The 23,016-nt window shown below is 48.1% G+C and overlaps 11 protein-coding genes and 2 non-coding genes; 6 read left to right on the top strand and 7 right to left on the bottom strand.

The window, feature by feature from the left end:
* The first annotated feature begins 10 nt into the window (after window positions 1-10).
* On the top strand, window positions 11-1,729 carry CNAG_04903 (hypothetical protein). XM_012196898.1 has 3 exons: window positions 11-641; window positions 710-1,234; window positions 1,370-1,729. The coding sequence occupies exons 1-2, from the start codon at window positions 388-390 to the stop codon at window positions 987-989; spliced, it is 534 nt and encodes a 177-aa protein (XP_012052288.1). The 5' UTR covers window positions 11-387; the 3' UTR covers window positions 990-1,234; window positions 1,370-1,729.
* On the bottom strand, window positions 1,106-4,375 carry CNAG_04902 (SEL1 protein). XM_012196897.1 has 5 exons: window positions 4,097-4,375; window positions 3,539-4,049; window positions 2,270-3,469; window positions 1,986-2,208; window positions 1,106-1,860 (listed from the first exon to the last, which is right to left on the bottom strand). Exons 1-5 carry the CDS (start codon window positions 4,292-4,294, stop codon window positions 1,281-1,283), a joined length of 2,712 nt encoding a protein of 903 aa, XP_012052287.1. The 5' UTR covers window positions 4,295-4,375; the 3' UTR covers window positions 1,106-1,280.
* A 772-nt stretch (window positions 4,376-5,147) lies between these two features.
* Window positions 5,148-6,067, top strand: CNAG_04901 (hypothetical protein). The gene has a single exon (XM_012196520.1). The coding sequence runs from the start codon at window positions 5,313-5,315 to the stop codon at window positions 6,021-6,023; it is 711 nt and encodes a 236-aa protein (XP_012051910.1). The 5' UTR covers window positions 5,148-5,312; the 3' UTR covers window positions 6,024-6,067.
* On the bottom strand, window positions 6,021-7,844 carry CNAG_04900 (WD40 repeat protein Ciao1). The gene is made up of 5 exons (XM_012196896.1): window positions 7,801-7,844; window positions 7,119-7,726; window positions 6,966-7,054; window positions 6,566-6,870; window positions 6,021-6,492 (listed from the first exon to the last, which is right to left on the bottom strand). The coding sequence occupies exons 2-5, from the start codon at window positions 7,651-7,653 to the stop codon at window positions 6,099-6,101; spliced, it is 1,323 nt and encodes a 440-aa protein (XP_012052286.1). The 5' UTR covers window positions 7,654-7,726; window positions 7,801-7,844; the 3' UTR covers window positions 6,021-6,098.
* Window positions 7,782-9,478, top strand: CNAG_04899. 2 transcript variants are annotated; one of them, XM_012196895.1, is made up of 6 exons: window positions 7,782-7,911; window positions 7,961-7,965; window positions 8,022-8,112; window positions 8,176-8,462; window positions 8,516-9,273; window positions 9,326-9,478. In XM_012196895.1, exons 1-5 carry the CDS (start codon window positions 7,857-7,859, stop codon window positions 9,182-9,184), a joined length of 1,107 nt encoding a protein of 368 aa, XP_012052285.1. In that variant the 5' UTR covers window positions 7,782-7,856; the 3' UTR covers window positions 9,185-9,273; window positions 9,326-9,478. The 2 variants fall into 2 exon arrangements, with proteins under 2 accessions (XP_012052285.1, XP_012051911.1); XM_012196521.1 differs by having other exon boundaries at window positions 8,516-9,478.
* Window positions 9,479-9,541: 63 nt separating this feature from the next.
* Window positions 9,542-10,443, top strand: CNAG_12881. Its single transcript, XR_001046153.1, has 2 exons — window positions 9,542-10,143; window positions 10,189-10,443. It is a non-coding gene; the product is annotated as a hypothetical RNA (non-coding RNA).
* CNAG_07843 (hypothetical protein) lies at window positions 9,551-10,647 on the bottom strand. Its single transcript, XM_012196922.1, has 4 exons — window positions 10,562-10,647; window positions 10,272-10,482; window positions 9,729-10,190; window positions 9,551-9,667 (listed from the first exon to the last, which is right to left on the bottom strand). The coding sequence occupies exons 2-3, from the start codon at window positions 10,408-10,410 to the stop codon at window positions 9,979-9,981; spliced, it is 351 nt and encodes a 116-aa protein (XP_012052312.1). The 5' UTR covers window positions 10,411-10,482; window positions 10,562-10,647; the 3' UTR covers window positions 9,551-9,667; window positions 9,729-9,978.
* Window positions 10,648-10,695: 48 nt separating this feature from the next.
* CNAG_04898 (MFS transporter) lies at window positions 10,696-13,345 on the bottom strand. The gene is made up of 8 exons (XM_012196522.1): window positions 12,870-13,345; window positions 12,385-12,790; window positions 12,287-12,329; window positions 12,104-12,234; window positions 11,879-12,044; window positions 11,453-11,815; window positions 11,056-11,403; window positions 10,696-10,999 (listed from the first exon to the last, which is right to left on the bottom strand). The coding sequence occupies exons 3-8, from the start codon at window positions 12,322-12,324 to the stop codon at window positions 10,807-10,809; spliced, it is 1,239 nt and encodes a 412-aa protein (XP_012051912.1). The 5' UTR covers window positions 12,325-12,329; window positions 12,385-12,790; window positions 12,870-13,345; the 3' UTR covers window positions 10,696-10,806.
* Window positions 13,126-15,023, top strand: CNAG_04897 (hypothetical protein). XM_012196894.1 has 2 exons: window positions 13,126-13,578; window positions 13,629-15,023. The coding sequence occupies exons 1-2, from the start codon at window positions 13,541-13,543 to the stop codon at window positions 14,815-14,817; spliced, it is 1,227 nt and encodes a 408-aa protein (XP_012052284.1). The 5' UTR covers window positions 13,126-13,540; the 3' UTR covers window positions 14,818-15,023.
* CNAG_12882 lies at window positions 13,488-15,261 on the bottom strand. Its single transcript, XR_001046154.1, has 3 exons — window positions 15,202-15,261; window positions 15,006-15,154; window positions 13,488-14,897 (listed from the first exon to the last, which is right to left on the bottom strand). It is a non-coding gene; the product is annotated as a hypothetical RNA (non-coding RNA).
* Window positions 15,262-15,298: 37 nt separating this feature from the next.
* Window positions 15,299-17,167, top strand: CNAG_04896 (tyrosine-tRNA ligase). XM_012196523.1 has 5 exons: window positions 15,299-15,572; window positions 15,618-15,762; window positions 15,809-16,456; window positions 16,509-16,863; window positions 16,914-17,167. Exons 1-5 carry the CDS (start codon window positions 15,442-15,444, stop codon window positions 17,069-17,071), a joined length of 1,437 nt encoding a protein of 478 aa, XP_012051913.1. The 5' UTR covers window positions 15,299-15,441; the 3' UTR covers window positions 17,072-17,167.
* On the bottom strand, window positions 17,125-21,133 carry CNAG_04895 (nuclear protein). XM_012196524.1 has 11 exons: window positions 20,716-21,133; window positions 20,654-20,664; window positions 20,529-20,578; window positions 20,434-20,462; window positions 19,746-20,383; window positions 19,583-19,698; window positions 19,361-19,537; window positions 18,872-19,308; window positions 18,471-18,822; window positions 18,276-18,417; window positions 17,125-18,225 (listed from the first exon to the last, which is right to left on the bottom strand). Exons 1-11 carry the CDS (start codon window positions 21,036-21,038, stop codon window positions 17,321-17,323), a joined length of 3,180 nt encoding a protein of 1,059 aa, XP_012051914.1. The 5' UTR covers window positions 21,039-21,133; the 3' UTR covers window positions 17,125-17,320.
* Window positions 21,134-21,334: 201 nt separating this feature from the next.
* Window positions 21,335-22,862, bottom strand: CNAG_04894 (hypothetical protein). XM_012196525.1 has 2 exons: window positions 21,856-22,862; window positions 21,335-21,790 (listed from the first exon to the last, which is right to left on the bottom strand). Exon 1 carries the CDS (start codon window positions 22,751-22,753, stop codon window positions 22,328-22,330), a length of 426 nt encoding a protein of 141 aa, XP_012051915.1. The 5' UTR covers window positions 22,754-22,862; the 3' UTR covers window positions 21,335-21,790; window positions 21,856-22,327.
* Between the last annotated feature and the right edge of the window lie 154 nt (window positions 22,863-23,016).

Raw genomic sequence — 23,016 nt, forward strand, 5'->3', positions numbered from 1 at the left:
GATAAAAAAGCTGCTGCGTATGTTGTGGAGCCTGTTGGCTGTACCCTGGATAATGATGTAATTCCTCAAAAGCGGCGATATGTCACCAAAACATACCCTTTACGAAGAAGACTCAACAACGAGACGACGGAGCCAGCGAAAAGCAAAGCAGTCCGACATTACAAGCTGTCCTTTATGACGTTACCACCGTACTTTGGTAGTCACACCTCAGTTCAAGTCCCATATGGCCCCCTGCCAACAGAAACATATATAGACTTGTGGAATGGACAGGATAATCCCTTCGCCTTTCATCAACGAGCCCTGCCCTTTCTATAAACCAACACTCACTCTTACCAGAGTTCCAAGCGTCGCTGCCACTAATAACAACCACCCCTATAAATCATCACCATGTCTGAGAAGAAAGAGACTCAACACCAGGAGGAGCAGCAGGAGCAGAAGAAAGAGCCTCAGCAGGAGCAGCAGGAGGAACAACCTGAGCAGGAGCAGCAGGAGGAGGAACAACCTGAGCAGGAACAGCAGGAGCAGGAGCAGCCTGAGCAGGAGCAGGAGCAGCCTCAGCAGGAGCAGCAGCAGCAGCAGCCTCAGCGGGAGCAACCTCAGCCTCAACAGGAACTCCAGCAGCAGCGCCGTAGCCAAGACAGGTAAGCTCCTCTCTTTTTCACTTTCCGTCATATCACCATAGCTGACCAGCTTCTTCTCCCCCTATAAGTCACGAACCCACATTCAACATGCCCCCCGCCCCTGGCCCCAGAACCATTTCGAAGAATCCTCCTCGTTCCGAGACCGCCCGTGACCGCGCTCTAGGCCCACTCCGTTCTCACCGTGTCCCCCTCCCCAACGAGCTCTCCGAGCTTACCCCCGAGGAGCAGCCCGGTGGTTCACACAAAGACGATAAGCACTCGTTGAGCATCAATATCTCGCTTGATTTGCTAGTGGAGGTGCATTTGACTGCGAGGGTGAAAGGTGATATCACTATTGGGCTGTTGTAAAGTGTTACATCTTTTCAAACATCGAGGGAATATCAAGAGGGATGGATGGGGTTTACAGATTTCCAACGGGCGGTTGTTAAGAAGCATCATTAATGATAACAATGTTGATAACTCTTTTACGATAATGTAGCATAGAGCTTGACGTGATGATAATCACCAAGTGACCAACTTAATTGAACATGAACCTCTTAGTAAACATTGAACCAAGTGATAATTGATAATGACATGCGCAAACTCTTGAAATTGTGAGCTCGTAAAAAAGACAGTTCTACAACATTGTTGACCCATCAATCATTCCTCTCTCCGCTCGTTTTCCTCGTCCTCTGTCTCTTGCGGTCGTCGAATCTCCTGAGGGGGTCGATCTTGCTGCGCTCTTTCAGGCTGTTGTGGAAGCTCCAAACCTGCACCAAATGCCTCGGCACCTTCAAACCCTACACCACCACCTATCGGCGCTTGCGCCTGTGCGGCGTGACCCTGCACTCTACCACCATTACCAGCCATTGCCGCCCACCTCGCTCTTAACCACATCAGTCCCCCTATACCAAACATCAGTCCTATTAACAATAGATCCTCCATCATCTCCCCCATTGTCTCTCCCTCCCACTCCCTCCCTTCCCCACCATCATTCCCAGCTTCTCCAAGTGCTCCTCCCCCTCGTTCATGGTCACCTTCACCCAAAACGATCCCTTCCGGCTCAAGGGCGTTTTCCCAGTCCTCGTCAAATTCGAGTTCAGCCCATTGGAAAGGTGAAGTAAAAAGGGACTTGAGGCGGGACCATGTGCCGAGGGGTGTACCGGAATCGGATGGTGTCGGGGGTTCAAAGAGCGGTAAACCGGAAATAGAACCGCGAGTCTTGAAGTGTGTCCACCAGCTACATCACGAACGAACAATCTGGATCAGCATAATGTCCTGGGCAGATGAAAGGAAAATAGGGATGAAAGAAAAATAGGGAAGCATGGTGAAAATACAATAAAATAGAATAAAATCGTAACATACCTCTGGAGATAAAGACCCCACAAACTGAACCAAACTGCCAGGCCAGCTTCTTCACCCGTCTCTCTACTTAAGTCATAATATCGTTTCGCCAGATGCCAATCTCTTGCTACACCTTGTCCGGATTGATACATCCAGCCAAGATTCCAGTATGCCATTGGAGATTGCTGGGTCTCGGATGCGGAGAGGTAATGAGCTAGAGCGTGGGGGTAATCTCGCTTTGAGTCTGTTAAGATTGTTAGCAATGAAGAGAAAGGATAAAAAAGAGGTAGTATAGATGGACGAACAGTAGTAATCTCCGACTTTGACCATTGCATCCACATTATCCTGCGCCGCGCTTCTCAACCACCATACCAGCGCCCGCGTATCTCCTTCTTCTGCTTTTCCTTTCCCTATTTCCCACTCGCCTTCCCTTTCTGCATCAAACTGCCACCCTCCTTCACGCATGAACGCTACATTATTCTGCGCAATCTCGTACCCCATCTCGGCAGCGATATACCACCCCATCATCGCTTTCCCTTCCTCCCCTCTCGCCCACGCCTCATCCGCTTCCAGCAAAAAATCTTCGTTCCACGATCCGCGCTCTGAGACGAGTTTCTCGTATGCGACAGCCACACCACACATGGCCGGGGGGAGACTTGTAGATTTCGAAGATCGGGCGTGGGTGGTATGTATTTGAGCGGAAAGATGGAATGCCTCGAGCGGATTCCCACCTCGAAGAGCTGAATCGAGGAAAGGAAGAGCTGCCTGGTATTCCCCGCGGTTAAGTAGGAGCTTCGCGACGTTCACTTGGGCTTCTGGTAAAGAGGCAGCAGCAGCAGCTTGGAAATGCCCTTGCGCCCTTGTCAAATCAACAGGCACACCGAGACCGTCACGGTATAAGATACCCAGTCCATTAAGCGCCTCCCGATCCCCCAACTCTGCAGCGCGCTCATACCACATTTTCGCTCGTTGGTAATCCACTTTCTGCCCCTCCCCGCGGAGAGCCATCCGGCCGAGGAAGGACGCGGAAATCATTGCGGCTTCACGGACTTTATCTTCTTGTTCCTTTGTCAATTTGCGGCGCCCGGCAGGCTGGTTGGTCGTACCAGGGAGGAAATCGGTAGGCCAGAGAACACGAGCGACTTTGAGGAAATATGTCCGGGCTTTGTGAAATGATTGAGGGATCGCGCCTACGCTTTCCGCACCAGAAGATACCCCATTCGCCGAGAAGTGGACAGAGCCATGGTAGAACAACCGGCCAAGACGGGCAGTGTAGATGTATGAATCACGATCGGAATGATACTGGTAATATTCGAGGATCTCTTGGGTCGTTTCCCCTCGGGCAGAAGCGATAGATGCTCGGATAGCAGGACGGAGAGAGTTGGCGCCTGTTGATGCCCATGAAGCATGCGGACCGTATATACCACCCACACGGTCAGACAAGCGGATAGGGGTGAGGGGAAGAGTGAGACCACCAGGGGGACCGTCGAGGAAACGTCGATAGGCTGCAAAAGGGAGAATGTTAGTTCAAACGTTTTGTCAAAAGAAACAGAAAAAAAGGGGGATAGACTTGCAAATATCAGCCGCATGAGAATAATGCTCCAAAGCCACTCCACAATCCTCTTTCACTCCAATCCCTGCCCAATGTCTGTACCCCAACGCCATCGCCGCAGGCCTATACCCTTGCGCCGCTGCAAAAGTATAGTACAATAACGCTTTGCCTTGATCGATTGGGATCCCACCAAGACCTGTAGAGTGCAATACCCCGAGGATAAACTGCGCCTCTGGGTCGGGTTCAATCTCTAGATGTTTCTTGTACGCTTCATAAGTTGCTGCAAGGTCCTGCTTGATGCCTCTAGGTGGGAACATCCGGAGCCGACCTCTAAATCGCCACACTTTATCACATCCAGCTTCTTCCGCTTCTTGGACAAGCTCCAATACCTTCTCGGCCCTCCCCTTCCTCGATCTCGAGATTTTGGCGTTTCCTTTCCTTCCTATCGTCTTGGCAGTCTGCGACAGGAGCCTTGTCGGGGATATTGCAGAGAACACGCGTGGGAGGAGACGTAGTGTTGTAGATAACGGACCCTGTAACACGTTAGCCCATAGCCCGTTGAGGCCAGTCATGCACTAACATCCTGAGACCACCCGAGGCCGTCCGCCCATCCGCGATTCCCAAACGGCGCAAGGTCAGGGAGCTTTGAATGTAGATGTGCGTCCGGGGCCGGTTGAAGTGATTCTAATATTTGTTCCGCTTCCTCTAAAGGCGCACACGCATCCTGTGCTCTCAGCAGAGGGGCTGCCAGGAGAAGAAGTGGCAGGTATATACGCATTGTAACCCCTTGGTACACAAGGAATGAAGTCGAATCTATCGGTATCTTTGTTCAATGGGTTCAATGTCGCGTTGTGCCAGCAGTTCGATGTCATTGCTACGCCAGCTTCCACGTCATTGTTTTTAAGTGTACATCCAGGTTAATTACATAATATTCAAAATGTATTATGTAACTATTAGTTACGTATTTGTTAACAGTTCATGCGCTTCGTGCGTGGTTTGTTTCTCCTTTCCTTTTCACCTCTGCTGATATTAGTATAAAGTTGCTCTGTGCGCAGTCACTGCCAATGCACAATACTACTACAGTGGGCTAACGTTTTTGGGGTATCTGCAGCATTTGATGGGTCCGCGCCTTTCCTATCTCTTCTCATTATCTACTTCTTCGTTCAAAGATCCTGGATGGTGCTTGATGATAAGTACACTTGGTCAGGTTATTTACGATGGCTCAAAGAGCTATCGGAAGACCCCGTCTCTGGAAAGGTGGAGAGGTTGGAGGGCATGATGATACATATTTTTTATGACCATTCTTGTTCTCTGCTCTCAACACTACTTTCTTTTTTTCCTGTCAATCAATTCTCACTCCATCTATCAGTAACTCTTTTTAATCAGATTGTAAACCATGATATAGCGATTGGGAGCGCCACCGCAATAACCACCATGAGTTTAATTCTCCTGTATTGTTTGCCTTTACCAAAGGGTTGAATATAGTATATCGCAATAATGCATGCTACATGCCTCGTTCGTGGACTAAGGAACCAAATAAAACTGGCTCGCTTATCATCCAGGCACGGGTGCATGAATGAGCATCAATCACGCCACTGGGGAATCCAATCCGAACTTTCAAAATGGAAAAATGCACCACTTCTAAAGGAGGGAAACGCAAAAGACTCCCGTCATTCCCACATCTGCCTGCTCCCGAATGGCAACTTCCCCAAATAACATCCCCTACCCAACAGTCCTCAAGAGGAAGAAAATCAGCAGCTCTAGGTCATACAACCCACATCACCTTACTCGATCCTATGGCTCTCTCCATCCTCTGTGCAGCACACGTCAAAGTCCTTGATCTTTCACCTGTTCTCCACACTTTTTCTTCTTCTTTATCTTCATCTTCCTCGTATCCCCCATCAATTACACCCGCAAACTCATGGCCACTAGACAACGTGCATACACTCCAAATCGGCTGGGATTTAATGTACTACCTTGCCGACTCCCACTCCCCCTACCCACTCTTCGACCCTGTGCCCATCTGCTGTATCCCACTGAATGTTAGGCACCTTATCATACATCTCGGGGATGCCCGGTCCCGCTCACGAGCAACCAGAGTCGGAGGGCAAGTGGGTGGGGGAGGAGATGGGGAAGGATGGAAAGGAGGTGTAAAAAGGTTTTTAAAAGAAGCGATATACGAACTTGCTGGGGAATGGGAGCTGGATACCTTGGAGTTGATCATACCTCCCAGAGAAGTGGAAGGGGTGCATATACCCGTATTTGATAGGGAAGATGAGGAGGAGGAAAAGCATCCGCCACTAGCCAGAAAAGTCGTCATCAACTTTTCACATCTATCACAACCCGGAACCCCTTATGAGCAAGCAGGAAGAGTGAGAGCATATTTGGAAGAAGCGGGAGAAAACGGATTTAGAGTAGAGTTCAAGCTCAAGAATGCACCAGAGGTTCGGCGAATCGTTGAGGATGTAGACGTAGATGTGAAAAGATTCACATTCGTAGAAGTGTAAATATTCAATACCATATAGTAGATCATAGAAATGTGATAGAAAAGAAGTAAAAAATAAAAGTCATTCTTGACAACCTTAATCCCTGACGACCCTCCAAACCTTGACACTCCCATCATCCCCCGCACTACTCAGCATCCCCCATCCTTTTTTATCTTCTCTTGTACACCATGCTACCGAGTTGATATCATTCACACCGTGCGCGGCTTTCTGTGCTGCAATCGGTTTGACGGAGATTTGTTCGTTATCTGTTTCTTGTAAAGCGGAAGAAGAAGATGGAGCGACAGTAATTTGCCAAATGATAATCTTACCATCCTCCCCTGCAGAAGCGAGCATCCCTAAATCGGTAGAGTCGGTGGGGCCGGTAAACTCGGCGGATGGATAGGGTGGCGACCAAGAAAGAGAGAAGATTGAACGCGAATGAGCGGCGGTGTGTAAGATCTCTTTGAACGCCGAGTCTGGTTGTGAGCCTCTGTGATTACAATAGGTTACAGTTAGTCACCACAGACATCTAGTCTGGACTTATGTACGAGACAAAAACATACGTTCTTCGCCAGAGACGGATCCCACCATTATCACCTCCACTAGCCAACCACCTCCCATTAGGACTCCAAGCTAAACACCAAACAGTCTCATCCTCTTCCAGCGGCGGGACTTGCAGCTCCGCCTCTGCCTTCTTCTCTTCTTCCGTAGGGACCAAAGCGTCGATCAAATGTGACGGGGAAGCGGATGGGATGGTGAATGGGGTAGAGGGGAGGGAAGGATGGAGTTTTTGGAAGATGCACCAGTCAGAATCGGGGTCGTCGTAGGCGAGGTGGATGTAAGAGTCGTATGACGCAGACGCCAGGATCTGCATCATAAGTCAACGTTAGCAGTTCTCGTCCTAGAGATAATAAATGCTTGAGAAATAGATGCAGGATAAGGTGGAAACGAAAACGAACGAACCTCTTCGTGTGGATGCCAAGCGATGGACTTGACGTCTTGAGAATGCTCCATCATGACCGCTATACATTCAAAATCGGCGTCCGGTTGGACTATACCAAAAAAAAACATCGAACATTAGAACCATTCATGGTAATTAAACTTTACTCAGCTTACCTTCCCAGACCCATACGCTCTTATCTCTAGAGCAACTCGCGAGCAAAGCTCCATCACTCGAAAACCCAACCGATTTGCATTCACTCTCATGCCCTTCCAACGTCGTCACACATTCCCACTCCTTTTCTTTCCTCTCATCCCCATCCCCATCTGAGTTCACCCCGACCGGTTTACACAACCCTTGTGCACCCTCATCATCTTCGTCCTCATCATCCGAAATCGGAATAACCTCTTCCCACACACCGACGGTCGAATCAAAGCTGCCGCTCGCCAACGTTCGTCCATCAGGGGACCACGCTATACTCCTCACAGTCCTCTTGTGGTCCGTTTCTATAACTTTAGCAAGACTAAACACAGGCTGGGAATCATCTTTGCTTGGTAAGCCATCGGTTGAAGAGGAGAGAATGTAGGAGTAAAGGCGGATTGTGCGATCTGTGGAGCATGATGCGAGGAGGGAGCGGGTAGGGTTGAAAGATACTGTCCAAGCTGGTTCGGCATGGGCTGGGAGAGATCCCAGGGATTGGAGCCGAGGCATTTTTGATATAATGGTTTTGTATACAAGTCAAGAAGTTAGGGATCTTTTGCTTATAAGGTTTCGTCGTTATCGACTGCTGCAAGTTCGTGATGATGTGGAACTTTTAGGTCGTCTCTTTTTTTTTTTCGTGATAACGAACGAACGAACCTGATGTTGACAAATCTCCGTTTTATTTCTTTTTAGTATCTATATCCACAGAAAACATGACACTCGAGAAGGATGAAGCTATTCCTGTGACCTGTTTTACGGGATTCTTGGGTAAGTGGCGAGGAGAAGGTGAGACGACGAAAACTAACTTGCCCCATAGGAGCCGTATGTCCGAATTTTGCGTTAAAAGCAAAAAGCACCGAGCTGACCAAGGGGAGCAGGGCAAAACCACAACCATCCTTTCACTCATCCAGCAACTACCACAAGAGTACAAAGTAGTACTGCTCAAGAATGAATATGGAGATGTTGAAGGTGAGCCTGCGACGGCTTTCTCCTCCAAAAACACTACTAGTCAGCTAACGCCTTCATTTGCAGTCGATTCCGTCCTTGCTTCTCAATCCAACATCACAGGCGTCTCTGAAATTCTCAACGGCTGTCTCTGTTGCACCTCTGTAGGGCTTATCTCCAACGCTTTGATGGAGGTCAAATCAACAATGAAACCCGACCGAATCATCATCGAATCTAGCGGATCAGCCTTCCCTGCGACATTGGCTTTGCAAATCAAGGAGCTTGAACCCGAAGGATTCAAGTTGGATGGCGTTGTGACTGTGGTGGATTGTGTCAATTTTGAAGGATACGAAGATTCATCGCCTAGTGCAAAAGTGAGTTTACCTAGCAAATCCAATCCGGAAAAAAGTTAAATCACAAGGGATAGTTACAAGCCAAGTACACCGACCTCATCCTCCTCAACAAACACCACCTTCCCAACCCACGTCAATTCGACACTCTCCTCGATCGTCTCAATGACCTCAACGACGAAACCCCGAAACTACGTATCGGCCCCGCCCCTTCCAATCCACCGAAGCCTGAAATCATCTTTGGTCTTGATAGCAAGCTCTGGTCCGTCAAGGATGGCGAAAGAAAAGATTGGGGTGAGATGGCGACTAGAGGAGGATGGCATGGAGATGAAGTGGAGGTGAAGGGAGTGTATAAAGGGAAGAAGCCGAAGCATGAACACGTGGTAGGGAAAGGCGAAGGCAAGGAATGTAGAGATTGTCAAAAGGCAGAAGTGGAGAAGACCGTTGGACCTGTGGAGCCGATTGAGAGAGAGCTTTTGGAGAAGGAACTGTCCAAGCTCTCTTACGAAATCTATCGAGTTAAAGGTATCGTTCGATTCATGTCACCCTCAGACCCATCAAAGGCTTTCGACACCTATATTCTCAACTACGCCTTCTCTCGATACACCCTCACACCTGCGCCTTCGTTGGATGATGATCCCACGCTCGAAGGGGTGAGCATAAGGTTGACGGTCATGGGTGAGAGGGGGGAAGTTGCAAGGAGAGCAAGGAGGTTTGGTGAAGCTATCGGCGCTATGATGGAATGAAGATTCAGTTTCGATATCGATTTGTGTGTGAGGTCATTGGGGCGATAGAGACGACTTAGATGAGTAGATGGTTGTAGTTCATAGATCTTGTAAGTTGCTCCTGGAAAGACGCTAGTACAATAGCTCACAAAGCTACCGTAGTCATATATATGTAGACATATGCACAACGGCTGAATAAAAAACTGCCAACTGTCAAACAGTCATATTTTTATTCCATAACACATGCCTTTCACAATTTATTTTTTTTTAACTTGAATTTTTGGACCTCAGAATCCAACCGCCGGACCTAGTCATTCTTAAAAGTAAATCTTCACACAATAAGTGCCAAAATGATGTTGCTAATTTTGAGTCATAAGGTATTGATAATGTAACATGAACTATACGGTTCATACAAGTAACTTATCCGGTTTTGAGTGTACTTCCAGTCATCTGCCTTTCCATCCATTTTCAGACGTTTATTCCTGTGCCACATCTCAAGAGTACCTGGCATCCATCAACCTTGCCATCCCCACCAAATCAAAACGCCAAAGAAACAAAAACTCACCAAAAACCACCCCGCTGCCACCAGTCGAATTATGCCATTAGCCCCAATGCCCAGGTACCGCATTGCTCCACGCAGTCGCATGTCGGTTCTCCTGCTCCAGCAAATCCTCATCCACCTAAAATATGGCAAGGACCATTCTTGTGGTTCTGCATAGTTTTCTACAATAAACCTTGCATGATCGCCGTAAATGTGTTTCCAGCGGATAATCGACCAGATCAGTGCGAAAAAAGTCACCGAGATGGCGAAGCTATCAAAGTGAGGTTTGATCTTGGCTAGCCCTTGCTCCCTTTCGCGATAGGTAGTAAAGGACAGTCGAACTTGGAACTTGACCGGAAAGACTAAGTCCAATTGGATCTGGAAAGAGGAAAGGGTAAACTGACATTCTGCGCGGAGGCGTATCCGAAATGAGGGCAAGGTTCGTAAAATCCAGACAAAAGAAAGCGAGCTGACAGTCAACCAGTACTATTTTGAAGACGTGTAAGTAAACAGCCGAGAAGAACTCTTCTACTTGTTAGTGCCTTTTGAGCTATAGCTTGAACTCACCGAATGAAAAATAGGCAAACGTATCGGTTAGATCATTATCTCCATTCTCTCCCTCCGTCAGGCCTTGCTCAATATCTCCATCTTCGGCTTCAGGGGTGTAGACGAGTGCCATTTTGGCGAGAAGATACTGTGAAGACATGCTTGGGAAATACAAGTCATTGGCCAAAGGTCGTGGGCCTTATAGAAATAATTGAAAGTCGAAATAAGACGGCTGTGTTTTGTCACATCGCTAAGAATAAGCAAATATTCTTGTCGTCGCCTTCGCTCCATTGCAATTATCGAAAACCCACCGACTTGGGTGCCCATATAAGCGCTCAGAGTAAGGCAAATGAAGATGGTGGAAAGATAAACTAGAAAGAACGTAGCTGCAGTAAACAGACCGTGACATTCAATCAACGACCAGCAACTAGTTCAAAGGACGTGAGACATCGCGGTTTCTCCAGTGATGTGAGATCATAATTGCAAGTTATCGCTGGCAGTTCCATTCGCCTGCCACACATGCTATGATACGATAGCTTCATTAATATAGAGTCCCCTAATGTACATTACTTGATTTATCCGTTCTTGGCATTCTCACAAAAAGAGCAACAACAACAACAGCAAACCTTGCCATACCAGTTCCAAAGTAAAAAGCCGCCCGATAACCTTTCAGCAAATCATCATACGTCGTGCCAGGTCCTCTGACGTATGTCTCTACGGTTCCTGTCATACCTAACCCTATTGATTGACTACCAGCAACGTTAGCTCTAGGTCAGGATGATTGACCTGATGGATGACGACCCACGAATAGTTGGTGATCATACTCACGATCCCCGCTGCTATACCCTGCAAATTCCTATCCACCGAATTACTAACGATCAACTGGCAGGTACTAAAACTCAAATCTGGTCCAAACATGCCCAACAGCATCCCTACAAATGTGTTCGTCCAATACACCTGATGGACTGGCGCTGTTGCCATGAAAAGATTGGCGCACATGAAGCCAAACATGGCGAAGAGAAAGATGACGTGCCCGGGGAATTTCTTGATGAGGTATGGGACGAGAAGGGCAGCGCAGAAGCCTCCAGGAACGAGGGGAAACATTTGGGCGGTGACAGTGAGGGGATGGGTGTAGCCTCTGATATCATGGAGGCTGTGAAAAAAATCTGAGTCACGTATTTGAATAAGCAGTAAGAACTTACAAGAAGGTGAGGTAAAACAGATACGTTCCGAAACTCATCCAGCCCAACCATAAACACAAGTACACCAATAAACTCTCCCTTTTCAGTACCTCTATCGGGATTAACGCTCTTAATCCGATATGTCTCTCCCATAAGAAGAATGCGACAAAGAACAAGATGGAGATGATGAGAATGATGTAGACATAAGGCTCTTGCCACCCGACAAGAGGAGCTTGGTTCCAGGGAAAGTTGAATAGTCCAAGAGCGAGGGCTAAGAGTGTAGCACCTAACCAATCGAAATGCCGTTCAGAAGGGTTTGGATGGGGTTCGTCAGGAGGAAGTACAATGATCCCCACACCCAGAAACACGGCGGTGAACATTGCACTGTGATATGGTATGGTTAGCCTTTTCGGTAGGATAAAGAGTCAGATAAAGGGAGGACTCAACGTGAACCAAAATGTCCATGCAATTTTGGCCAGTTGACCAAATATGGATCCAATAGCACCACCACACCAAAAGCCTACGGGCGCCAGGGCACCGAGAAGGGCGAATGTGATGTTTCGGGTGAAGCCAGGGGGGTATGTCCGCCCCAGAATCGCGAGAGCGTTGGGCACTAGTTGGGATTAGCACACTGCATACTATCATACATAGCTAATGAGATAATTGACTTACCTGATAAAGCACACCCTATGCCGCATAACGCTCGGCAAATGTCAAACTCGATAGGTGTCTTGCAAAAGCCGGTACCAATGTTTGTAACGATCATGACAGAGATACCAATTATCCACCAATGTTTTGGACCACTTTGAGTGGATGTTAACCCTGTTATCCTATGGGCGGATGAATGGCACTTGCTATAAATCGCCCAGTCGCCCCGCCATGATTAACAGCATCCCAACTGTCAACCTTCCTAAATCAGTTTTTGTCCATTTCAACTTCACTTCAATACTCACCCGTAACTAGCAGCCATCCAGCTCATTTGCCCATTATCATCCGTCCCTAAACTTTCCCCGATAACATGCAGGGGTATCATCACCACCCCCAACCCTGCTTGACTCAGTAACTGAGTAGCACATGCAGTGGTGACGAATGTCGCTCTGAAGAGATTTCCCTTCCCATCAAGGAAATGTGACTTCGGCTCAACTGGCGGCGATCCAACGTCTGTTTCCATTCTGTCCACAGTGGGGCGTGGTTGTTGAGAATAGGTGGACTGTCGAGTCGAGGTACGTTCGGGCATGAACAGTTCGTATTTAGTTGGCGGTGCTTCTTGCTTCACTGGGGCCACATCGCTTTCCAATGTTTGTTCGAGCTCTTTCTCCATATTCTCACATCTTTTAGAGCCTTGCGGAGCAGTTATGTCTTTCTCCTCAATTTCATAACGTTGTTCGCCCATCTTCAGCTGGATAAAGGTCGAAAGGAAAAGGACAGACTAACTCACCTGCGACCTCTGATATGCGCTCTCGTTATATATGTATAGGGCTTGTATTTTTGTGTCGGCTATCGGGTGCCCCTTCCGTCTACTATCTGTCGGCGTTGATCTGGTAATCTCCTCTCAACATCAAGTCGCCGCTGATTTCCCCGCCGTGAGCTGTGATTGATTGCTATATCATTTACAAACTGTCATGGGATAGATGGATATAACGAGTAACAAAGGCAAATTATATTCAATTTTGATGGATATGGATTCCCAGAACAATAAGCTTGGCAAGTCCATCAGGTAACATCGTCAAACAGCAAAAGTCCAAAGTTCTGTTGGTGCCCACCAAGGGATCACACACAGTTCCAAGATAATCTGCAAGTGACGACGATGAACAAACGCTAGATCGTCCTGCCTGTTGCCTGTAGGCTCACCCGCTGGGACCAAACTTGCCAGCGCATCGTCGACACCCACCTTAGTTTGAGACTTAACTTTACAGCTAACTACTACTGAATAGCTCACGCAGCGGGCTCTAGAATGTCAAGCCTGATGACCGTGATCCGACAGCGGATATGGTTACGTAATGATATCTACTAGCGTCGTAACTTCTTGTTTTTCAATGGACTCCAACGAAGTAACGGATTAACAACGACGATCCTCTCTTATTTTCGTCTTCAGTTTTCACCTCGAGCATGGGCGAGTATGACGTGAGGCCATCAAAAATTAAATTGTGAGCTATTATTGGTATCGCAATGCGAATTTGGCTAAACGAGAACGCAGAAAAGAGACGAAAACAGACAAGGCAGAGAAAATTTATCGCCACGAGCAGCGCCGCTATCGAAAAGAACAAGAACGCATCTCTCGAGCAAACGGATACGCGGTCTCCCCTCCTCGCCCTTTTCGCGAAGAATCAATATCCCCACCTCGCAAGCGGCCTAAACAAAGGCCGCAAGACTTTGAAGAAGGGGAGGACGGTGAAGGCGAGTGGATGGGTGGTTACGGTCGTCGTGCGCGGGAAGAGGTTGAGAAGAGAGAGTGGGAGGATAAGATGCATTGGATGGCGAACGAAGTTTCTGATCCTTTTGCGGATTGGCCGACATTCGGTCGAGCGGGGCCATCGTTCTCGCATATCCCTGAAAGATGGCGTCCTTCTTCACCCAGTATACCTCGCCCCCCTGGCTTTGGCCCCTTCCCCTTCCCCCCATTCAGCAACCGCCACGTTCACTCAACTCGACGTAATCCTCTAGATGAAATCGATCCTTACGGTATCCCCATTCCACCACTAGGTCACATGACAGAGAGTGAATATACAAATTTCGTGAGGCAAGGGATGTACGCTCGCCGACGCGCGGAGGAGATGTTTGCAGCTGAACGACATCGACGTGAACATGAAGCTCGAGAACGGGAGAAGGAGATTGAACGTGAGAAGAGGGAACGGAAAGAGGAGAGGAGACGTCACAGGCGGGAGAGAGAAGAATATGAACGACATCGCGCTCGCTCATCTGCGTCTTCCTCGCCTATCCCGATCCCTCATCCGCACACCATTCCGTACGGCGCCCTTGATGACCCCACGAAATACTTCACAAGATGGGAATCTCTGCAAACTGGAGGCGAAGTAGAATCTACTGAACTTCTTTTCGACGATATCCCTTGGCCAGTCTTCCGACCTTCCGCCCGAGGACGATCAAGCGGATCAAGTGAGAGCATCCTTCTTGATACTCTCACACTTGAGAATGTCCGAAAATTCATGACAGCTGTAGCCGGTCATCTGTCAACCTCGAAATCAAGTTCGGCAGGAGGGACAACGGGGGATTTGAGAAAGACTGTAAGAGAGGCGATAAGAAACTTCCACCCCGATAGATTTTACTCTAGGGTGTTGGGGAGGGTAAGGGAGAAGGATAGGGAAAAGGTCCGGCAAGGTGCGGATCAAGTCAGTAGGGTGTTGAATGATTTGGTTAAGATAGTGTAATCTGGTGCGTAAAACAGTCGATACGCAGATGCGTATGGGTGAGAGCGTAATCCCAGAGGAGAAGTTAGTGAGGTGGGCCACTAGATTGTACACAAAAATTAGACTCTATGTGTTAATTTCCACCGTTGTATTGGTAATATAAAGTATGTTGCGTTTTATAAGAATGGTTATCAGATGTTATGACCTACCTCCACGACGGAAGCGGGCACATACGGTACTCCAGTTCTCATTCCTCCAGACCGACAACAGTCTCCGAACTCTTCGACAACGCCAAATTGGCAGAAAATTGAGTAAGGAGAGGAAGCCACGGAAGATTGACATCCCTACAAAGGTCCTGCTACACAGTTCCCATTAGCAAAGTATACAGTAGAAGGAAGAACCTACCATCATGAAACTGTCCCAGCTCTATACCACAATAGGCATAGGCGGGAGGGCCGGCCGACGAAAGCAGAATACAGATAACTTGGATGGATTTTTAGCATTTCGACCGCAACTGTTCGGCAGCAGGAGTCGTGACGTGGAAGATTGCCCTTCCGAGCTTTTTCTGATTCTTCATCTTTTGACTGCTTCGTTCTTTTCGTTGTTTTTCTCGACGTCTTCCCCACTTTTCCTGCTGTATCGCAAATGATTTTAATAAGGCTCGGTATCCCTAGGAGGGGCGCCCATCTCATTCGCCGTAAATCGTCATCTCTCGCCCCCAAGGCAACAGTGCTGCAGGAGCTGGACGAGCGTGGATTCGTAGCTGCAATTACCAGGTATGTCTGTATCAAACGATGAGCTGAAGGCTGAGAAATGCCCAGTGATAAGCTCAAGCAACATGTAACTTCCCCAACAACTATATATGCTGGGGTAGACCCTTCAGCATCTTCTCTACATGTTGGGAATCTCATACCGCTTTTGGGCTTGTTACACTTCCAGGCTCGTGGTCACCAGTCCATCTGCCTTGTGCGTTATTTAAAACCTGTGTGTACAAATTACTTACCATTGACAGATTGGGGGCGCTACAGGCTCAATAGGCGACCCCTCTGGCCGCTCGACCGAACGTAAATCACTCACCCCGTCTGAACTCCGCCTCAACATTGCGGGCATTACATCCCAAGTCCATCGTTTCTTCATTCGTGGCCAAGAATACCTCAGCAAACGTGGTGTAGACCTTACTGATATAAGCAAAGATGGAGGTAGAGGCGTCAAGGTTATGAACAATTATGACTGGATGAGGGATGTGGGTCTTTTGGACTTTCTGAGGACAACGGGAAAGATGGCTAGGGTGTCTACCATGCTCTCTCGAGATAGCGTGAAAAACAGACTCAGCTCGGACTCTGGTATCTCATACACCGAGTTCACATACCAACTTCTCCAAGCATACGACTTCTCTCACCTCCATTTCGAACACGGATGCAACATCCAGCTAGGCGGTAGTGACCAATGGGGGAATATCGTCGCTGGTATTGATCTTATTCGCCGAGGAAAAATCGCCGAGAGGGAAGAAAAGGGTGAAGAAGTAAAGGAAGAGGATGAAGATGTGTACGGTCTGACCATTCCTCTTTTAACTACAAGTACGGGTGAAAAGTTTGGAAAGTCTGCTGGGAACGCGGTGTGGTTGGACGAAAAGAGGACAAGCGCTGCAGAGTTCTACCAGGTAATGTCCATTCTCTTGTCATGCACGCCTTACAACTAAACCTCCTGCCTAGTTCTTCCTTCGTACAACAGACGAAGACGTTGAGAAGTATCTCAAACTCTTTACTTTCCTTCCCATCTCCCGAATTCAAGACGTCATGCACGCTCACCAAACCTCCAAAACTGAGCGTCTCCCTCAAAAACTCCTCGCAGCTGAAGTCACTGAGCTCGTCCACGGTCCCGCTGCCCTTTCCCGAGCTCTCACAGCTGCTCAAGTACTCTATTCGACCTCTTTATCCTCCCTTACTGCTGAAAAAGTGTTAGATGCTTTCCGGGGAGATAAGCGTTTCCACCGGATGAGGAAGGAGGATTTGGCCGAGATGGGTGTTGGCAAGGTGGCTGTCACATATGGTTTGTGCGGGTCTGTTGGTAAGTGTTTTGTTATGTTTAATGGAAAAAGGTGCTAATAAGATAAATAGGCGAAACTCAACGATTAGTTCAATCATCCGCTTTGCAAGTGAATGACAGGAAGATTAACGACCACAGAGAGAAGATTGCTGTGGAAGATCTCGTAGACGGCCATATCGCCATCGTGAGAGCGGGTAACAAAAGGCAAATCATCTTGTATGTTGAGTAATTTTTGGTGTAACGGAATACTAGAGAACAAGAAGCATTTGTAATAATTATCAGCATAAATATTAAGCAATCAATGCATGCCTTGCTCAATGTGAATACAGTTATAAGGAGGCTTATCGTACCCGCGATTAAGAAAAAGAACACCATGTACAAAAAAAGACTACAAAAAAAAGGACAAGACATTATAAAACATGGAATCCCGACAGATAACGATCCCAAAATATCTCCATTTTGAACTGTCATTTCAAATTTACGCCATCCAACCACTGTTGGTCCAATTGCCATACGCATAAGGGTTGGGCGCCATAGCGAAGTTCATCGCCTGCTGCTGCTGTGGCGTTAACTCCTGCTGTTGCTGCGCCTGCTGTTGTGCGGCGGGTTGCTGACGAGGTGGATAGGGTTGTCCGGGTTGCTTCTGCTGGTTCTGTTGGCTCTGAGCTAGGTTCTGCTGGTCTCTGCCGCCAGATGACTGGCTTTGCGACTGTCCCTGATTCCCAATGATATCCATACCGGCCTCGTCGGGGCGCGCAGGCGGACCCGTCGTACCCACCCCATCCCAACCAAATCCAAACACCCTACTCAGGAAGTCATCCGGAGCTTGAGGAGCGGTGGCAGAACCGACAATGCCGTTTCCGTTTCCATTACTGTTGTTGTTAGGGGGGAAGTAGCTAGAGAGCATGGACTGGACGGTAGGGTCAAGCTGATTTTGAGCAAACGAGCCGCGCGTGGTGGTAGTGTCGAATGCAGGGAACGTTGTGGCGCTTGTCGTGTCAACAGGGAATGTGAAAGGACTGCTATTACCAACACCAACGATCTGATGGGCATGGGGCTGCTGCTGCACAGCTGTGGGGGTGGTAGCGTTGTTGATCGTGGGAGGCACGGGAACGAAAGGCATGGGGTAAGCATCAAAGACTGGCCTTTCGCGGTCTCGATCCCTGTCATTGAAGTCTCTAGCTGGCGAGACGGTTACGAGGAAGTCTTGTGGAGTGGCACCCGAACCAAATGAAGCACTGGGAGACTCTGCCTCGAGCTGTGCTTGATGGATGAGCTTCTTCACGGCACGCTGAAGACCAGACTCCTCGTCATCACCATCAGGCGAGCTCTTGCGTTTGCCCAAGGTTGATCCAGGCGGTCTTCGACGGTCTTCAACCTCAGCTGTGAGGATGTAAGTGAGAGTCTGTACACGTCGATTGGCGTTTACTTACCCAACAGCAGCTCCATAACCCTGACTGCTGCCCTCGAAGGGTGAGATACATCCGCAATCTTCCTCATCTGATTCAAAGCGTTCTTGACCTCATCAATCTTCTCCTGAGTCTCAGACGAGAACATATCCTTTCGACTTGTCCTCTGCACATGACTGTCAGTTGTGGCCAGAATCTCGAGACAATACGTCGACTTACCAAAAGATCGATAATCACCACAAGACCCGAAACAGATACGTAGAATAACGGCAACCACCACTTTTCCAAATACGACGCAGTCCCATCGGACATCATCCTCAAACTCGCCCTTGCTGCCCTAATACACTGCTCCTTTGAGTACGCAAACCTCTCATCTTCATAACCCCTCGACAACCACGGCCTATGCAGCCTAAGCATTCGCGAGTGGATAGCAAGGTTGAGGATAGTCTTCTCATAGTATCGTACCAAAGCTTTGGGGTCGTTGGAAGGTGGACCGTTGGTGCTTTGATCAGGCTGAAAGAAGGAAGGGAGTTCCATCATTGCTTTTCGAAGTTCGCCATCGACGCTCAGTCTAATCAGAAGATTAATGATGATAATCAACAGCGAAGTAAGGAACTTACACGAAAGAGTAAGGAGGATGATTATTGTTGTTCGCCTGCCAAATCTGCCTTTGAGAAATCTCGGCGAACCTGAGCCTAGCTAGCTGGAACGACATCCCCGTCCTAACACTTAACGGTTGGGGCTTTAGCGGTTGACCGTCAATAATATCCTCATCTTCAGTGTTCGCCGGTAAAGCAGTCTTAATCTGATCCGGCTGGATACTACACGAAAAGTTGTAGCTCGGCGCAAGGGACCAATCGAGGAAGACCAAGTTCCACCAAATACGCCTACCGACTTCTCGCTGAATAAGACTTTCCCATCGGCCTGTCCACATCGGTAACGGTTTGCCGTCGACCGATTGTTGCTCTGCGCCGAGTCGAGAGAGACCGAGGCCTTGAGCCATTTTGATAGCAGCACCGAGTAAAGCCCAAGCCGCGTCGGCACGATCTCGGTTGTTCTGTAAACTGTTAGCTTTTATATATATATATTTTTTCTCGTGAAAAACCGACCAGGAAGACACCTAAAAGCAAAATACACTGCAGCGATTCCATCGTGTGGTTATCCAGAAAGTCTGCAGCCCAAAGAGCGCTTCGAGCAGCGTGGTACCAGGTGTCAGGTAACGTATGAGCTTCCTCGAGCGTGAAGTGTTTGCTGATCTCCGAGGCGTCCATGAATTGTAATCCTAGCTACGGTCTGTTAGTACAGCTCGTATGTGCCAAATACCAACTCACAGTGCAGACAGTAAAGTACAGGGCGAGGAAGGGTAAAGCAATCTCTTGAGTAACGCGTTCAGGGGGTAGGGAATGCAAATCATTACATTGCCGAAGGAATGTCGGCACATGAATGCCTGATAGCAGTCAGCACACATTTCGGAACACTTATCACCCAACTCACATCGATGTAACCAGTCGACCTTCTCGAGATACGCCTTGACCAGCAGCTCTCCCCTCTGCCTTGACGGTAACAGCTTTGTCAAAGCAATGATTGCCAAATCTGTTTTCCTGAAGAACAAATCAAATACATCCATGGGTCCTAGCACCTCCATCAACTGCTCAATCTTCTGCTGCCTTTCTTCCGATGACAATTCAATTCTCTTGGCGTGGTCAGGCGTGCTGGAGATATTCAAACTAGTCCTCCGGCCAGAAGATGACGCAGAACTGGGATCGTAACCAGGAGGCGAATTGTAGAAGGGTACATTGGACCTTGCAAGATGATAGTCGTTATTAGGGGCGGGCCGGCTTACAGAAGAAAGGCGGGTAGCGAAATGAGGAATAGCGTGACTTCCATCGGCACGAGAACGGCCAAACGCCAAATGTTCAAGAGTCAATGCCGCTCCTTCCGTATCGTCCACCGCAATATCTTCGCCATCTCGACTCTTAGCCTTCTTCTTCGGCTCGGCTTCTTGAATAGTTTTGAGGAAGTGGTCGAGATCGGCCTTGCGAAGTGCGCCGCTTTTCAACAAACTTGCTTCGAGAGCATCGAGACGGTGTTGGATGGTGGCCAAATCGGCAATAGAGGCGTAGTTGGAGTTACTATGGAGGATTAATGAGAAAAATGCACCATGCGAGGTGAGGATTCTTACCCTGGGACAATGGTGGATTGTTTCTCATTCTGCAAAATCCGAGTCGCGGATTAGCCGTCCGGCCTAGTCTGAGTGGGCCTGGATGTATCACTCACCAATCCAACTTCGTGACACCTTGCCTGGTCATTCCGAAGGATACATGGGCCTAGAAAGTGTCAGGAGATGCTTGTGACGAGCGCCGCTGCATGCCCAAAAATTGCGCATAATGTCCTACACTCACCACATGGAAATCTTTACAAGTCAGCTTAAAATCTTTCATTACACCATATCTAAACAACTTACTTTTTATCACATCGAATTTTCCTCCTTCGACACTCTGAACAGCTCTGCACGACCCTACGCCTCGTACCCTGCGTCTTTTTCTTCTCCTTTGCTTCAGGCGGAGGGCTCGTTCCGCGAGCCGAGTCATGCCCTTCGTCGTCTTCTTCAGGCGACATGGCGACAATCTCGTGGCTGTCCGTGGGGTGAGAGTTAGGCGTAGATGCAGAAGGAGTTGCCAATGGCTCGTTCTTGATGTGGAGGAGCTGAGGGAAAGGAGGGATTTGAGTCGCACCGCGAGGCAGCTGAGGATAAGCAGTTGACGCGGGTGGAGGCTGAGACGACATCAGAGAGGATAGGGGATATTCCCGAAGGGCATGAAACGGGAGAAAGATTATAGAGGTGTAGACTTAGAATAGAGATGCAAATAGGAAGAAAAAACATCATCCATCTCTAGTCCAGATTACCGAACCAATCAGTCCGATGGAGGGTGGCAATATTCGGTATTCTCGGCGGCAGACTTTTAGGGGGTCCCCCATTTACCAGTAATAAGGTCTCGGTCTCTTATCGCATCTCGACGGACAAGGCTCATCATACCCATAACAGTTGGGTATCGTATATTCATCATAGTATTCTTTCATCGTCTGGTTAAATAAATGCATAACGTCTTCTTTTCCTTCTCTTCTACTAAGCTTCTACGCCGACAATTGCCGTTGAATTGGATTTAATTCCAACTCCTTCTGCAGACGGACAAAGGAATCTCCACAGTGATCTGAAGATGTGGACTGCTCTAGCACACGGCTCCATTAACACTTCCCTTCGGGCGTGCTGATAAGAGAACTGAATTTGACCATCTCATTATTCTCGGTCCCGGTCCCGGTCCCTATATCCAAAGCCACACCCTTCACATGCTTCGTGTTGCTGCATATGAAAGACACGTATATGGCGGCGTACGTCTATCGTTGCTGATCTCTGCTGGCTAACTACGAATTTCGAAAGCTGAAGAGAAACCGATGACTTAGAACTTCTTTTATCACACGTTAAAAGATCGTGCATCTGCCTTGATATGACGTATGCCGATAAGATTGATCAAGGGGCGCTTTTCCATTGGCGATATGAATTGTCAACACACAAAGGATGCAGAAGGTAATAAACAACACCGACCGTGCTATTATTTCTACGCCATTATTACTTTTCTTCTTTTGCCCTTCCTTCCTTGACATGTCCTGTGCATGAGGACGGCATCCGAGTTCTCTCACCGCTTGCACGTTTGGATATGACCACCTCCAGCTTCGGTGCCGAAGACATGTAAAGCTCCAATTTCTTCACTGTCTTCATGTCAATCTTCTCATTATCATTTTCATCATCTCAAGGCCCTCCTCATTTTTATTTCCCTTTTTCGGTCGCTAAACATCTTACAGCGTATATGTGTTGAGAGATCGCCCTCCTCACGGGCACCAAATACCGTCGATTTCGTTGGAAAGTCATCAACATCATTGACATGTGAGAAGAATGACGATACAAATACGGTGTACCACGGGATAACTAGAAGCAGACCACTTGACCAGTGAAGAAACCATGGATGACAACGGTGATGTTTTTGAGGGAATGGCAGTTTCTGGTACCTCTTTCTCATTTAAGAAGGGGTACCAAGAGCGGTAAGGGCTGTAGCAAAAAGGCTCAGTGTCCCCCGTTCAATCTCAATCCTTCCCACTTTGTCAATGGTTATTCTATACTTGGGAAGCCCATTCAACCTTGGGGAATTTGTTAAACTGATAAAATGGTAGAGCATCAAACCACGATCATCGTTTGACGCGTATACACAAATATTCTTGAACACTGTCACAGAGCGGTCAGCAGCTTTGCAACCCACCGAAAGACAATAAAAGACACCGCGTTTTAGAGGATTGTCGTGGTAAAGGAGTGAGATAGACCGTGTATAGTGAGATTTGGGGAGGGTGAAAATCTGGGCAGGCGGAATAACGGCGAGATGGTCGAGAATCATTTTGTGGAAGGGACCAAGCGATTCGTAAAACCCAGGAAGGGCAGCCCACTTGTACATGATTAGGCGATGTGTTGCCTATTGGGGACGATAGAAGATACGGCGAGGCAACAAGATAGTGATAAGATAATAACTGGAAAGCGGATGAACCAGAACAATGTTCATAAGACAATGAAACGATGGGCTCGCGAAGCAACGCGTGAGGATGACGAATGACGACGAAATGAGAGATAACCCTGTACTAGTACTATTTTCTAATGGGATAGTTTGATCCCGCTAATGCTATCTTCGGCCGACTAGTTGCAAACAGTAAGCGCCCCTAA

Source organism: Cryptococcus neoformans, chromosome 10 (assembly GCF_000149245.1).
Source record: "Cryptococcus neoformans var. grubii H99 chromosome 10, complete sequence".
Lineage (NCBI taxonomy): Eukaryota > Fungi > Basidiomycota > Tremellomycetes > Tremellales > Cryptococcaceae > Cryptococcus > Cryptococcus neoformans.

Excerpts from the sequence above, each read along its gene's own strand:
- CNAG_04903 (XM_012196898.1), top strand. The coding sequence starts at position 388 with ATGTCTGAGAAGAAAGAGACTCAACACCAGGAGGAGCAGCAGGAGCAG. Across the intron at positions 642-709 it reads CAGCGCCGTAGCCAAGACAG|TCACGAACCCACATTCAACA; the intron begins GTAAGCTCCTCT and ends TCCCCCTATAAG.
- CNAG_04901 (XM_012196520.1), top strand. The coding sequence starts at position 5,313 with ATGGCTCTCTCCATCCTCTGTGCAGCACACGTCAAAGTCCTTGATCTT.
- CNAG_04900 (XM_012196896.1), bottom strand. The coding sequence starts at position 7,653 with ATGCCTCGGCTCCAATCCCTGGGATCTCTCCCAGCCCATGCCGAACCA. Across the intron at positions 6,871-6,965 it reads CTTGGCATCCACACGAAGAG|ATCCTGGCGTCTGCGTCATA; the intron begins GTTCGTTCGTTT and ends CTTATGATGCAG. Across the intron at positions 6,493-6,565 it reads ATCCGTCTCTGGCGAAGAAC|AGGCTCACAACCAGACTCGG; the intron begins GTATGTTTTTGT and ends TTGTAATCACAG.
- CNAG_04902 (XM_012196897.1), bottom strand. The coding sequence starts at position 4,294 with ATGCGTATATACCTGCCACTTCTTCTCCTGGCAGCCCCTCTGCTGAGA. Across the intron at positions 4,050-4,096 it reads GCCTCGGGTGGTCTCAGGAT|GGTCCGTTATCTACAACACT; the intron begins GTTAGTGCATGA and ends AACGTGTTACAG. Across the intron at positions 2,209-2,269 it reads CAAAGTCGGAGATTACTACT|ACTCAAAGCGAGATTACCCC; the intron begins GTTCGTCCATCT and ends CAATCTTAACAG.
- CNAG_04895 (XM_012196524.1), bottom strand. The coding sequence starts at position 21,038 with ATGTCGTCTCAGCCTCCACCCGCGTCAACTGCTTATCCTCAGCTGCCT. Across the intron at positions 20,463-20,528 it reads GGTGTCACGAAGTTGGATTG|AATGAGAAACAATCCACCAT; the intron begins GTGAGTGATACA and ends CGGATTTTGCAG. Across the intron at positions 19,699-19,745 it reads GGTCGACTGGTTACATCGAT|GCATTCATGTGCCGACATTC; the intron begins GTGAGTTGGGTG and ends GACTGCTATCAG.
- CNAG_04899 (XM_012196521.1), top strand. The coding sequence starts at position 7,857 with ATGACACTCGAGAAGGATGAAGCTATTCCTGTGACCTGTTTTACGGGA. Across the intron at positions 8,113-8,175 it reads TGAATATGGAGATGTTGAAG|TCGATTCCGTCCTTGCTTCT; the intron begins GTGAGCCTGCGA and ends CTTCATTTGCAG. Across the intron at positions 8,463-8,515 it reads ATTCATCGCCTAGTGCAAAA|TTACAAGCCAAGTACACCGA; the intron begins GTGAGTTTACCT and ends CACAAGGGATAG.
- CNAG_04896 (XM_012196523.1), top strand. The coding sequence starts at position 15,442 with ATGATTTTAATAAGGCTCGGTATCCCTAGGAGGGGCGCCCATCTCATT. Across the intron at positions 15,763-15,808 it reads GTCACCAGTCCATCTGCCTT|ATTGGGGGCGCTACAGGCTC; the intron begins GTGCGTTATTTA and ends TACCATTGACAG. Across the intron at positions 16,864-16,913 it reads TGGTTTGTGCGGGTCTGTTG|GCGAAACTCAACGATTAGTT; the intron begins GTAAGTGTTTTG and ends TAAGATAAATAG.
- CNAG_04897 (XM_012196894.1), top strand. The coding sequence starts at position 13,541 with ATGGGCGAGTATGACGTGAGGCCATCAAAAATTAAATT. Across the intron at positions 13,579-13,628 it reads AGGCCATCAAAAATTAAATT|AAAAGAGACGAAAACAGACA; the intron begins GTGAGCTATTAT and ends ACGAGAACGCAG.
- CNAG_04898 (XM_012196522.1), bottom strand. The coding sequence starts at position 12,324 with ATGCTGTTAATCATGGCGGGGCGACTGGGCGATTTATA. Across the intron at positions 12,235-12,286 it reads GGGCGACTGGGCGATTTATA|TGGTCCAAAACATTGGTGGA; the intron begins GCAAGTGCCATT and ends ATCCACTCAAAG. Across the intron at positions 11,000-11,055 it reads AGTATGATCACCAACTATTC|TCAATCAATAGGGTTAGGTA; the intron begins GTGGGTCGTCAT and ends CGTTGCTGGTAG.
- CNAG_07843 (XM_012196922.1), bottom strand. The coding sequence starts at position 10,410 with ATGTCTTCACAGTATCTTCTCGCCAAAATGGCACTCGTCTACACCCCT. Across the intron at positions 10,191-10,271 it reads GTTTGCCTATTTTTCATTCG|TACTGGTTGACTGTCAGCTC; the intron begins GTGAGTTCAAGC and ends TCTTCAAAATAG.
- CNAG_04894 (XM_012196525.1), bottom strand. The coding sequence starts at position 22,753 with ATGTACAAGTGGGCTGCCCTTCCTGGGTTTTACGAATCGCTTGGTCCC.